General features: G+C 41.7%; 1 protein-coding gene across 1 annotated transcript in view; it reads right to left on the bottom strand.

Moving 5' to 3' along the window:
* Positions 1 to 12,761, bottom strand: part of ROS1 (ROS proto-oncogene 1, receptor tyrosine kinase) — a 480,047-nt gene that overhangs the window by 458,041 nt on the left and 9,245 nt on the right. Inside the window, exons 2-4 of the mRNA XM_075340023.1 lie at positions 10,669 to 10,738; positions 4,479 to 4,624; positions 3,215 to 3,350 (exon numbers count right to left, since the gene is read on the bottom strand). Coding sequence (XP_075196138.1) covers positions 3,215 to 3,350; positions 4,479 to 4,624; positions 10,669 to 10,738 — 352 coding nt within the window. The remainder of the gene's footprint in view (positions 1 to 3,214; positions 3,351 to 4,478; positions 4,625 to 10,668; positions 10,739 to 12,761) is intronic.

Here is a 12,761-nt window from a genome sequence, read left to right as displayed (position 1 = left end):
GTGAATGAACAGATCCATATTGGGTTCGTCATGAGTCGGACAAAACTGGCGCCACTCCGTGAACACACGATACCTAGACTGGAACTCTGTGCTGCCGTCCTTGCAGTTGAGCTGGCTGAACTTATCTCAGATGGAATGAATCAGGAGATCAAAGATGCAGAGTTCTACACTGACAGCAAGGTGGTACTAGGATACATCTGCAACGAAACACGACGCTTCTACGTCTACGTCAGCAATCGGGTGTTGAGAATAAGAAGATCAACTTGCCCTGATCAGTGGCAGTACGTATCTACTCATCACAATCCCGCCGACCATGCGACTAGATCCGTTGCACCAAGTCACCTTAAGGACACTACATGGTTCACAGGCCCTGCCTTCCTGTACCAGACAACATCCTACATTAGCAGGCCCGATACATTCGAACTGGTGGATCCAGATGTCGACGACGACCTTCGTCCTCAAGTGTCAGCTCTTCATACAGTCTTTTCAGGATGTCACCTCGGATCTCATCGGTTCAGTAGATTCTCAACCTGGAACTCACTTGTTAGGGCCATCGCCTTTTTACTACACGTGACTCAGTTTTACAAGTCCGAACTACCAACAAATCAGAGATGCAGTAAAGGTTGGCATCACTGCAAGCATGCGTTTACTGCTCCCAACTTAGAGAAAGCCAAGATTACAATACTCCATGTTGTACAAAATGAAGCCTACAACAAGGAAATAGGCAATCTCGACAAAGGACTACCCATTCCTAGAGACAGTGCGTTGAGGAAACTCGACCCGTTCATTGACAAAGATGGGCTGCTGAAAATAGGTGGCCGCATTCAAGAAGCTAAGGTAGAAGTCTCAGAGAAACACCCGGTAATAATTCCCGGACGTCATCACGTCACAACCTTGCTCATTCAACATCATCACATCTTGGTGAGACATCAAGGTCGTTTGTTTACCGAAGGGAGTCTACGAGCGGCTGGACTATGGATAGTCGGAGTGAAGAGAAGCGCGAGCAAACTCATCTTCAACTGCGTTACGTGTCGCAAACTTCGTGGCATGTTTCAAAACCAGAAGATGGCCAATCTTCCACCTGACAGGCTCAGTACTGAACCCCCCTTCACCAACGTTGGACTGGATGTGTTCGGCCCCTGGTCCGTAGCTACAAGACGCACTAGGAAGGTCCATGCCGAAGCAAAGTGTTGGGCAGTTCTATTCACCTGTTTGTCTGTCAGAGCTGTTCATATCGAAGTAATAGAAGCTATGGACACTTCAAGTTTCATAAATGCACTTCAGCGCTTCATCGCTATCAGAGGCCCTGTGAAGCACATTCGTTCTGATAGAGGCACGAACTTTATTGGAGCAGCAAGAGAACTCCAAATCCCTTCCAATCTAGACATTACAAATGTAGAGAGGTACCTAGGTGAGCAAGGATGCACCTGGACCTTCAACACTCTTCGCACATGGGAGGCACCTGGGAAAGAATGATAGGAATTGCACGCAAGATTCTAGATTCTATCCTCTTGCAAGCAAACACCAGACTTACCCACGAAAGCTTGACTACGTTCTTGGCCGAAGTTACAGCTATCATGAATGCTAGGCCATTGACAGCTCTTTCTGGAGATTCTGGAGACTCAACAGTTCTTACTCCTGCCATGTTACTTACATAGAAAACCTGTGTCCCAGGAGCTCCACCTGGAGAATTCACCGAGAAAGACCTCTACAGAAGACAATGGAGGCAAGTACAAAACGTGTCCAATGCCTTTTGGGACAGATGGAGGAAACAATATCTCTCCACTCTGCAAACCAGAACAAAATGGCAGAAAGACCATCCAAACATCAGACTTGGCGATGTGGTACTTGTAAAGGACAGTCAATCACACCGAAATGAGTGGCCACTCGGCCTGGTCACCAAACCCTTTCCCAACAAGGATGGGAGAGTACGCAAGGTAGAGGTCAGAGTGAGCAAGCTCGGAGAGAACAAACTGTTCACCAGACCAGTCACTGAACTTGTGTTGTTGTTATCCCCTCAGGAGTCCAATAGTGGCATTGGTTAACGCCAAGCGGGGAGTGTTCTGCCTTCTATTCATTAAATAGGATAAGGGTAATATCGTTTGTTGCCCACAAGAGGTCACGGTTGGCTTTCTTATGTTTTAAGTGTTTTCCTCATACATCTCCACAGTATTTCTGTGGGTTGGAGCCTGTTGCTTTAAGGAAAAGATACTTCCTTGGACTGCCCCTTTTCCCTGCCCTTCCTGAGTTGGAGATGCAGATGTCTTGGTGCCTCCATAGGATTCAGAGGTGCTATTAGCTGGCTCCAGTTCCTTTTCTTCAATCGTTCCTCCTGACTAGTGGATCCTGGTAGGAATCATTGTACTAAACTACATATTTATGTTAGAATATGTGTACAGTTGTTATGTAGGCACTGTGAAGTAACAGTGGCTCCACTCAGATTACATAGGCCGTGATACATGCAGAGCAGGTGTAGGGCAGCATCAGCAGTGTAAATGTTGTATTCAGTCATATGCATTGCTCTCTATGTTATGCAGATTCTGTAAATACCAGTACTACTATGTATGTCATTCTGTTATTTGTGATATGCCTGTACTGATTTGGATTTGTATCTTTTGTTATAGTTTTTACCAATTAATCATCCATTTCTTATGATCATCCACCTATCCATCATCATTTAATAAATAAAGACTTAAAGGCAACACAGTCTGTTTATTGAAACAGTGGATGAAGGTTAGCTGTATGCCGGAGTCCACACAGCTCACACGTGGACGAAGGCAGAACAGCTCATTAGCATAACATTGTGCAACAGATTTTTAAAAAACATGGAATCGCTTTTCTAGAACAAAGGTTGTTTCTGTTATTCTATTGTCCCTCAATTCCCTGTATATACAGTAAATCTAGTCTTTTCAGCAAAGTGGATGTGGTTCTAAACTCTTCTCTATAAGACTCTTTCTAAGGACCACACCTACTTGGCTGAAAAGAATAGATTTATATACAGGTATAAAGGGGCCATATGGAATGGAGAGGGGTAGGAATAAAAGAAAATTGTCATCAGTATCATCATCATCATATTTAGGAGAGCAGAGGCAATTTCATCAGAAAAAAAATTAGCAATGTGCTAAGTGACAGGCCTCTTTGAGTGAGGAGTGACTATTGGGCATATTACAAACATTCAAGGCACAAAAATGATCTCAATGTTTAGGTTTCTTACCTCCAGATGGGAGAGTTCTATAGGCTGGGCTGGGTTGTGAGTAGAATTGTAGATGACAAATAATCCATATGACTCGGAAAAAATACTCTGTGTAGGGTTGTAGGTTATGTACGGTATATGAAGATTCTGTTACTATCTGTATTTTAAAGGCAATAAAAGTTAAAAGATTCTATCCACTTTGAAATTATCTTTAGAATTTTTACTATTAAGTATTGTATTAAAAAGAGTCTATCAAGTCAAAATGACAAATTAAACCAAGCTTGGCCTTGGTGCACCTGTCCGCGCAGGGTGTGAGCTCAGGACTTATGGTTCCACTCGTCCGGTACAGGGATAGCAGGATGGAAGGGGGCATTGGTACATTCAAACTGAGTATCTGTATATTCTGTGGCCGATAACTATCCGGAAAAGTCACCATAGGAGCGATTCAACAAAGAGTTTTGTGCTAACAACACTCCAGGGTGTCTTCTCGATTTCAGTTCCCAGTGCAACAGCAAATGCTCCTCTTCCCAGGTGTAGCACTCACATCATTCCCATTCTCGATAGGCAGTCTTTATCTGGCGACCAGCTCCGGGACTCTCGAGAAACAGGCTAAGAGCAGTTCACAGGACGTCTGCACTCTGCAGGCCTGGTTCACACACACGTTACCACACAGAGTTTTTTTGTCCAGCCTGTGCCAAGACCCCCTTGATGGACAGGAGGCAGCACTGCAGGCGTCACCTCCACACTCTCACCCTCCCTTGGCGAGGCCTTGTAGTTTAGTGCATCTTACCGCCTACTTTTTTGTCTACTTCTATCCTCCCCTTCATTGTTTGAAAGCTTTGGCTTTACAGGAGCAAGTAAAAGTGGGAAGGTGGATTGAACTACAAATAAGTAGGTGGAAATGTGGATGTCAAGGGTGTACCGAAAGCAAGTGTTTGGTTTAAACAATCATTTTGTGCTGATAGACTTGCATTAAATTCTATAAGATGCAAACAGATAGCTAAAAGTTACAATATTTTTGTTTAACAATGTATCATTTTGCTGGATTTTCTCAGGAATCAGACAGGTGACCTAACAACTTTAGTTTTCTGAAGCTGGAAATCCCCTTACTTCTCTTCCCACACTGACAAGAGCCACTCAGAGCAACCACTTGGCTAATAAAGTATTTGTACAAAGTTGGTTTAAAAACATGACCTGCGCCACCGTGGCAGCAAGCAATGAACTTAATATTACATTTTTTTTCCAACTGTTTGGCAGATTTTAATGTTTTCTAGATGTATCTCACCTTGTCATTTTCCCATTCACTGGGAATGCTCACATATTTGCTCTGAACCATATATGTTGCTTCAGTTATATTTGCCGGATCCCACCTTAATGTGACATTATGTGACCCAATAGAAGAGACGAAAGGAGGTGTTGGCACAATACAGTCTGTAAAATAATAAACAAGCCATTTACAGTATATTATCATGTGGCAGATTTAACTGCAGAAGTTTTTGAGAACTAAAAATTAGTTATTTTAAATAAGGCCCAGTATAAGCCAATGACTGATCTACATGAGTCTATAATAGAGGTCTGTGCATATGGCCTTTATATATAGATTACCCGTCTTATGTGCACTGTATTATAAATCAGGTTTAAAATATCACACACAGTTGTGGCAAAAAGTTTTGAGACTGTGACAATTGTTAGTTTTCACGTTTGCTGCTTCAGTCTTTTTAAACCTTTTAGTCAGATGTTTCTATAGTTACTTAAGTACAATCAGGCCCGAGACAAGGTATTTTGGTGTCCTAGGCAGATAAGGCCAATGCTCCCCCTCCCTACCCATCAGCCCTTAAGCACTTAAGCAAAAGAATGGGTCAGAAGGGGTACTTCTCACATAGCGAGATCGCTGCTGAGTCACGGTTTTTGTGACGCAGCAGTGACCTCATTAGCGATCTCGCTGTGTGTGACACTGAGCAGCGATCTGGCCCCTGCTGTGAAATCGCTGCTCGTTACACACTGCTCTGGTGCATTTTTTGGACATTGCTCTCCCGCTGTGAAGCACACATCACTGTGTTTGACAGCGAGAGAGCAACGATCTGAATGTGCAGGGAGCAGGGAGCCGGCGTCTGGAAGTTGCGGATGCTGGTAACCAAGGTACACATCTTTGCTTTGCTTGGTTACCCGATATTTACCTTGGCTACTAGCGTACGGCACTCTCAGGCTGCCAGTGGCGGCTCCCTGCTCCCTGCATACGTAGCCAGAGTACACATCGGGTAACTAAGCGAAGCGCTTTGCTTATTAACCCAATGTGTACCCTGGCTACGAGTGCAGGGAGCCAGCGCAAAGCGGTGTGCGCTGGTAACCAAGGTAAATATCAGGTAACCAAGCAAAGCATTTTGCTTAGTTACCCGATATTTACCTTAGTTACCAAGCGCAGCATCGCTACCACGCGGCGCTGGTGGCTTGGGGTTGGTCACTGGTCGCTGGTGAGATCTGCCTGATTGACAGCTCACCAGCGACCATGTAGTGACGCACCAGCAATCCTGACCAGGTCATATCGTGGTCAGAATCGCTGGTACGTCGTTTAGAGAGACGGTACCCTTAGGCAAAAGGACCTTATCCAGGGTCGGACTGGCCCACCAGGCTGCTGGGAGATGCCCCGGTAGGCCCCGGACCTTAGTGGGCCCTCCCATGCTTCACATAGGGCCCCAGGCCTTAGTGGGCCCCACGTGCTTCAAATAGGGCCCTGGGCTGAGCTAGGGTGTCGAAGCTGCGGGGCCGCCTGTTTCTATGTTGACCGGGGCTGCACTACGCCTGCAATTGTTCGTGGTCTGCCCTGGCCATTAGTGTGTTGAATGCCTGCAGCCAGAGGAAAGTGCTGGGTGGCCACAGGCATCCTGCAATATCAGGATTTATTTTTTTTCAAAATGCATCCCCCTCAAGATATAGTGCCAAAGACGTGTGCCGGTCCTGAGTACAATTCTAATAATTTCATAAGTTTTTACATTTTTATTGGCAAATACATAAAGTTTATGCAAAGACTCAATATTTACATTAAATACCCTACCCTTATTTTTCAAGGCTTCTGCCCTTTACCCTGGTATGCTGGAAATCAGGTTCTGGGCTAAATCCTGATTCAGGACAATCTGATTGGCTAATCAGTGCTTGGAGTTTATCACAATTCCTGTATTTTTGTTTGTTCTTCCACTTTTTGAGGATTGACCACAGGTTCTTAATGGCAATGAGATACAGGAGTCTCCTGGCCATGGACCCAAAATTTTAATGTTTTGTTTTTGTTGCCCAGTTTTTTGCTGGGCGAGTTGTACTTTTGCATAACTCCACTAATATTACTATATAGTGTACTGGAAAACAGGGAAATATTTTATAATATTGCAAAAAACAAGTGCAATTCCACAAATGTTTTGGATTTTTTTTTTATTTACCATGTTTAATGTATGGTAAAATGGACCTGGCAATGTGATTCCCCATGTCAGTATGAGAACACTGATACCAAACATGTATAGTTTTTTTTTTTTATTTAAATGATGGAACAAAAAATTAGGGAATTTGTAAAAAAAATTGTGTTTTTGTCCCCATTTTTTAAGACTCATAACATGTTTATTTTTTGGGATCTGGGGCTTTGTAATGGCTTATTTTTTGCTCCCTGAGCTGCCGCTTTTACTGATACCAAGTTGAGGTAGATACAGTTGCCTCTTATTGTGTTTTATTGCAATATTGAGGAGACCCAAAAAACGTGATTCTGCCATTTTTGTTTTTTCTCCTTGCGCCATTTACCAATAAGATTAATGTATTTTATATTTTGATAGATCAGGCATTTCTGAACACAGTGATATTACATATGTGTATTTTTTTTCCATTCTTTTACTTTTAATGGGGCAAAAGGGAAGGTGATTTGCACTTTGTGTTTTTTTTAATTTTTTTTATATTTTGAAAAGCTTTTTTACTTTTTAGTGTACCCCCTCCTGCCGTGGCCATTTTCCGTTTTTGCGCTTTTGTTTTTTCCTTTCAGTCTTCCATGAGCCATAAATTCTTTATTTTTCCATCAACATAACCATATATAAGGGCTTGATTTTTGCAAGACTAGTTGCACTTTTGAATTCCACAATTAATTTTACCACATATTGTACTGGAAAACAGGGAAAAAAATACAAGTGTAGTGAAAGTGCAAAAAAAGAGCAATTCCACAATTGTTTTTTGTTTTTTTTATTTACCATACTCACTATATGATCAAACTGACCTGGCAGTATGATTCTCCAGGTCGTAATGAGTACATTGATACACAATATGAAGAAAGGAATTTCCAGCATCCAGGTTCCAGATTATTTTAAAAAACGAATTTTCTTAAAAGGTCATTCCATATGTATGAAAACAAGGGGCAATTATCAAACAGATTAACAAATCCTGTTTGATAATTGCCACTTGTTTTTATACATATGGAATGACCTTTTAATCATTTTGGAATAAAGAAATTCGGTTTATTAAAATAATCCGGAACCTGGATGCGGGAATTTCCTTCTTCATATTCACACTTCAGTGGGTTCTGCTGATGTCCGTGCACCGGTCAGATTCTTATGGAACTCCAAGTGGGTGAGCTGGTGTTTTTTTCTACATTGATACACAATATGTATAGTTTGTTTTTTTTATTTAAGTGGTGAAAAAAAAAATCATAATTTTTTTTAAAAAAATTAGCTTTTGGTGCCATTTTTCGAGAACCATATCATTTTTATTTTTAGGGATCTGGGGCTAAGTGATGGCTTATTTTTTGCACCCTGAAGTGACGTTTTTACCGACAGCATTTTTGGGTAGATGTAACATTTTGATCTCCTCTTATTGTATTTTATTGCAATGTTGCGGCAAACAAAAAAAAACGCAATTCTGACATTTTTTTTTTCTGTTACGCTGTAATTTGATTGGCTTAATTTATTTTATGTTTTGATAGATCGGACATTTCTGAACTGAGCAAGACCAAATATGTGTATTTTTTATTTTCAATGGGGCAAAATGGGGGTGATTTGAACTTTTGTGTTTTTCATTTTTTTAATACTTATAAAATCTGTATTTTTTACTTTTTAATGTTTTGACTAGTTCACAGGAGGATAGTACTTAAGACACAGGGGTTAGCAGCTAACCCCTGACTATCATGACAACCCATTGGTGCCCGCAATCATGTCACGGGCACACCAATGGGAGCAGAGAATGATGCACCCTTCTGACTGTGCATGTTAAATCCCGCTGTCAGTTATAGACAGCAGGATTTAACTGGTTACAGCAATGGGCAGCTATTAGAGGCACATGATGGCTGATTAAAATCAGCTGTCATGTGAGGGGAAAGATGTTGGCTTGATGTGCGATCCTGCATCAAAGGCAGGGAGACAAGATATGTCATATGTAGGCTGTTAAAAGTGGAGAGGGAGAAGGGGTTAAACCCGCGCAATCTGCCAGTAATCCAGAAGGAGATGTTGATAAATTAAACAATCTTTTATTCCATGGGTCTACGCGTTTCAAGGTCTAAGACCTCTTCTTCAGGACCAGTAAATCAACATATATGTAGGCTGTTGGCCTCACATAAAACTAGCCATTTTTGTGTGCTAAGTATCTCAACTTTTACATGTTTTTCGTAGCAGTAATTTATGTCTAGATTCCCAAATTGATTGTCCTACATGACTTAGCACTACAGAGTGCAACTGTGTTCTTTTTGTTACCATGTTTCATATTCAGTTTGCACCTGTTGACATTAGAAAGATAGTATGTGCCATCAGTCTTTTTCTTACATTACATGGTTATGCCTTCTGATTGGACACTCCTGCTCTTCAGCCTTAGGTGGTGTTAATTCTCAATTTTCAGGTTCCTGTCCGCCCATAAATTGTATGTTTTTAACCCATTGAGATGCATTAGAGTAGGCAGGGACTCAACAAAATGAGGTTGGCTTGCCGTTGGCTGTTGGGCTCACAAAAAATCTGGCCATTTTTGTGTGCTAAGTATTTCAATTTTTACATTTTTTTTCATAGCAGTAATGCATGTCTATATTCCCATATTCTCCTTTTTGTTACACTGTTTCATGTTCAGTTTGCACCTGTTCACATTAGAAAGGTAGGATGTACCATCAGTCTTTTTCTTTGACATAAATATACGTCATATGTCATGAAGGGGCTAATAGTCCCCTTAGGGGACTTGAAGCTGCAATCTGATCGTCTGTGCTATACATCAGCACCAATGCTGGCATGTGTTAAATGCCACTGTCAGAGAGCAATATTTAACTGGTTAACAATTGCACTTGGGTCTCCGCTCCACACACGGCTGTTAGAGGCAATTGATGGCTCATTAACTCATCCATATTGTGTAGGAAAAGATGCGTGCTTGGCGTGCGAACCCACATCAATGGCAGGGACATGATTTTTGATGTACATGTACATCAAAAGTTGTTAAAGGAATAATGGCAGTGTTTTGGGCTATATTGTGAGTGAGCCCTGTTACTTGGACGAAAAGCAACAACCACACATTGATTGTCTCAGGATACTTTACAGTTCGCATGACACAGGACTCATGGTAGTGTTTACCTTTTCTTCTCTGGACCGTTATTCTTCCAGATGTCTAAAACAGTCTGAAGGGGGCTTCATCAGATGAAATAACTTTACACAAGTCCTCTGTGTTATCCATGTACTTCCTACAGAATGTCTGCCAGTCATTTTTATTTTCTTTGGAGAGAAGTGGCATCTTTGTTGCCCAAAAGACCAAAAGTCTTCGCCTGTGTGCTGAAGCACTTCCTTGTTGACATTCCTGAACAAGCTCTGCATTTGTGTTGAAGTCATCATGTAGCTTAATCGTGTTTAGGAGATGTTAATGGCAATGGCTGAACTTTCTTGGTCAGCCTGAAGCCTTCTTCATAGTAATTCAACCTCTCTTTTTGAACTTCTTGATTATCTGATAAATGTTTCAGTTAGGGGTAAACTTTCAAACAGCAATTTTCTTGACGGTGAAACCATTTTTGATGCAAACAAATGATGACTTGCACGTTTCCTTGGAGGTAACCATGGTTCACTGAAGAAGACAATGATGTCAAGCACTAGACCCCTTTATCCTGTAGAACTGGGTCTTTTTGTGATGGAGTTTATTCTCATGGCAAAGGACGATTGCAATATTTTACAATTCATCTAATCACTCTTCCTAAAGAGTTAGAGTAAATGTAAATTACCACTATAAAAACAGAAATAGCAAACTTTGTGAAAATTAAACTTTGTATCAGTCTTTAGCCAGCAACGTAGATGAAATATACATTAATTACTAAAAGCAAACATGCACAGGACAGAGATCTGGATTTCCCCATTTGTTGTATATTAACTTATTGTTTCACGCTTACTGATTTACCACATTGCTGTCTATTTGCCAGCTTACAAGAAGGAAATGAACAAAGCCAGGAACAATGAATGTAGTGATAAGGAATGTAATCCTCAAGGTCTGAATGTACATACCTTGTAAATAGTCTTGTCTGCCGCTGATAGACTCATTTAGATAATGACATTGTACATCACAGGGTATAACCTGAAATATAATCATATATTAAAATACATGATAGTGTGGAGGGGGGTACACAGTATGTTATATACTTCTCCACAAACAGAATGAAGGAAAATTAAGTTAATGAATTTATCTTTAATCGGTATTTTTAAGCCGAAAACCTCATCCCCCTTTAAATTACCCAATTAATTAGACTGGCATAATTGCATCATTAAATCTCCTGTAATGTCTTTCCATAATGTTTAACTACACAGAGACTATTCAGCCAGTCTGGCACACTGGGGTAATAATGTTCATTGCTGGCAGAAACATAATTTATAGGTCCGTGGAAAATCGGTACAGCTGGTTCATCTCAGGCCTCAGTTCCCTGTCCCCACAGTACCTTCTATACTTACAGAAAAGAAAGTCTATCATCAGAATATGACCTATTCTTTAAATCAGGTTTTTGTGTTATACAGTATGGGGTTTTTTTTTTAAATAATATTTAAAAAAATATTTCTAGCAATTTTCAATTTTCCCAGTGGCCACTGGGGCTTTCAGACTCATACTTCCTGTTGTTTCAGGAAGACATTTCAGCAAGGTTCCTTATCATTAAAGGTTTACAATGATGGGTAACACCTATATACACAGCAGATAACATGGGATCCACCAATCAAAATAGGCTATAGGCCCCTTTACACACTGAGACTTTCAGCGATCCCACCAGCGATCCCAACCTGGCCGGGATCGCTACAAAGTCTCTTGTGAGTCGCTGGTGAGCTGCCAAACAGGCAAACCTGGCCAACGACGCAACAGCCATCCGGACCTGCAGAACAACCTAGCTAGTCATTGGGGACGTTGTAAAGCAGCTTTTTGAAAGGGAAGTCGCTAACAAAGTCGCTGTAAAGTCCCCGTTACACACTGAGACTTTCTAGCGATCATGCTGCACAGCGGGAAACAAAGGACCAAAGAATGGTCCTGAGAGATGTGTAGCGATCAGCAACTTCACAGCAGGGGCCAGGTCGCTGATGTGTTTCACACACTGCAATGTCGCTGGGGAGGTCGCTATTACGTCACAAAACCGGTGACGTTACAGCGATGTCGTTTGCGATGTTGCAGTGTGTAAAGCCACCTTATGTCACAGTTGACTGCTCCCTCTCCCATCACAATGATCAGGCTTATTAGACACTTTGGGTTCTCTTACATCTGCGTATAAATATACCGAGTGCAAGCCGATAGAAAATCGGACTACACTCACAACCATGTGTGATAAAGTGGGGATGATCTGCGACTTTTCTTCCCCACCTGATGTCGGGCTGAGAAAAAAAATTCACAGCAAGCAGCATATGGTTGTATGGCCGTGTGAAACATCCAACTCGCCAATGCAAGTCTATTGGTGCGAGAAAAAAAACAGACGTGAAACAAACCATCTATTCTGTAATATAGAACATAGTAAATGTTCCTGTAAAAGATTGTAGAATATTAGTTGCTGAGGAAAAATGCATGTTATACAGATGTTATAAGGTGAGGTCACTAATAGGCAGTAATATCTTCAGACTGGCATAACATAGAACTGTCATAGAACATATGTATGACCAAAGTAAAGGAACTACACAGGAATAGTAGCATGATGCTATTGCAATACTTTTCCATGCAGTATGTTGCCTTCATGATACTCCACACACACACGCACACACACACACATACACGCACATGCACACTTGCACGCACACATACACACACACACATGCACACACACATGCACACAGTATGATACCTCCAAGATGCTCCACACACAAAGGTGAATTCCTCCCATTGAATGATGCCCTCACAGTGCCCGCCCGCTTACACAGTTGATGTCCCTTACAGTGCCCCTTGGAGGTTGTAGAAGCTGCAGAAACCTTGGCACACAAACTCCACCAGCGCACATACTATACCACTCATCATGCTGATCATGAAGAGTAAAGGGGGCATTACACACAGCGATATCGCTAGTGAGCGTACCCGCCCCCGTCGTTTGCACGTCACGGGCAAATCGCTGCCCATGGCGCACAACATGGCTAGGACC

Source organism: Anomaloglossus baeobatrachus, chromosome 3 (genome assembly GCF_048569485.1).
Source record: "Anomaloglossus baeobatrachus isolate aAnoBae1 chromosome 3, aAnoBae1.hap1, whole genome shotgun sequence".
NCBI classification, from domain to species: Eukaryota; Metazoa; Chordata; class Amphibia; order Anura; family Aromobatidae; genus Anomaloglossus; species Anomaloglossus baeobatrachus.
The sequence above is the reverse complement of the archived record's forward strand: the minus strand, read 5'-3'. Positions and strand labels throughout refer to the sequence as shown.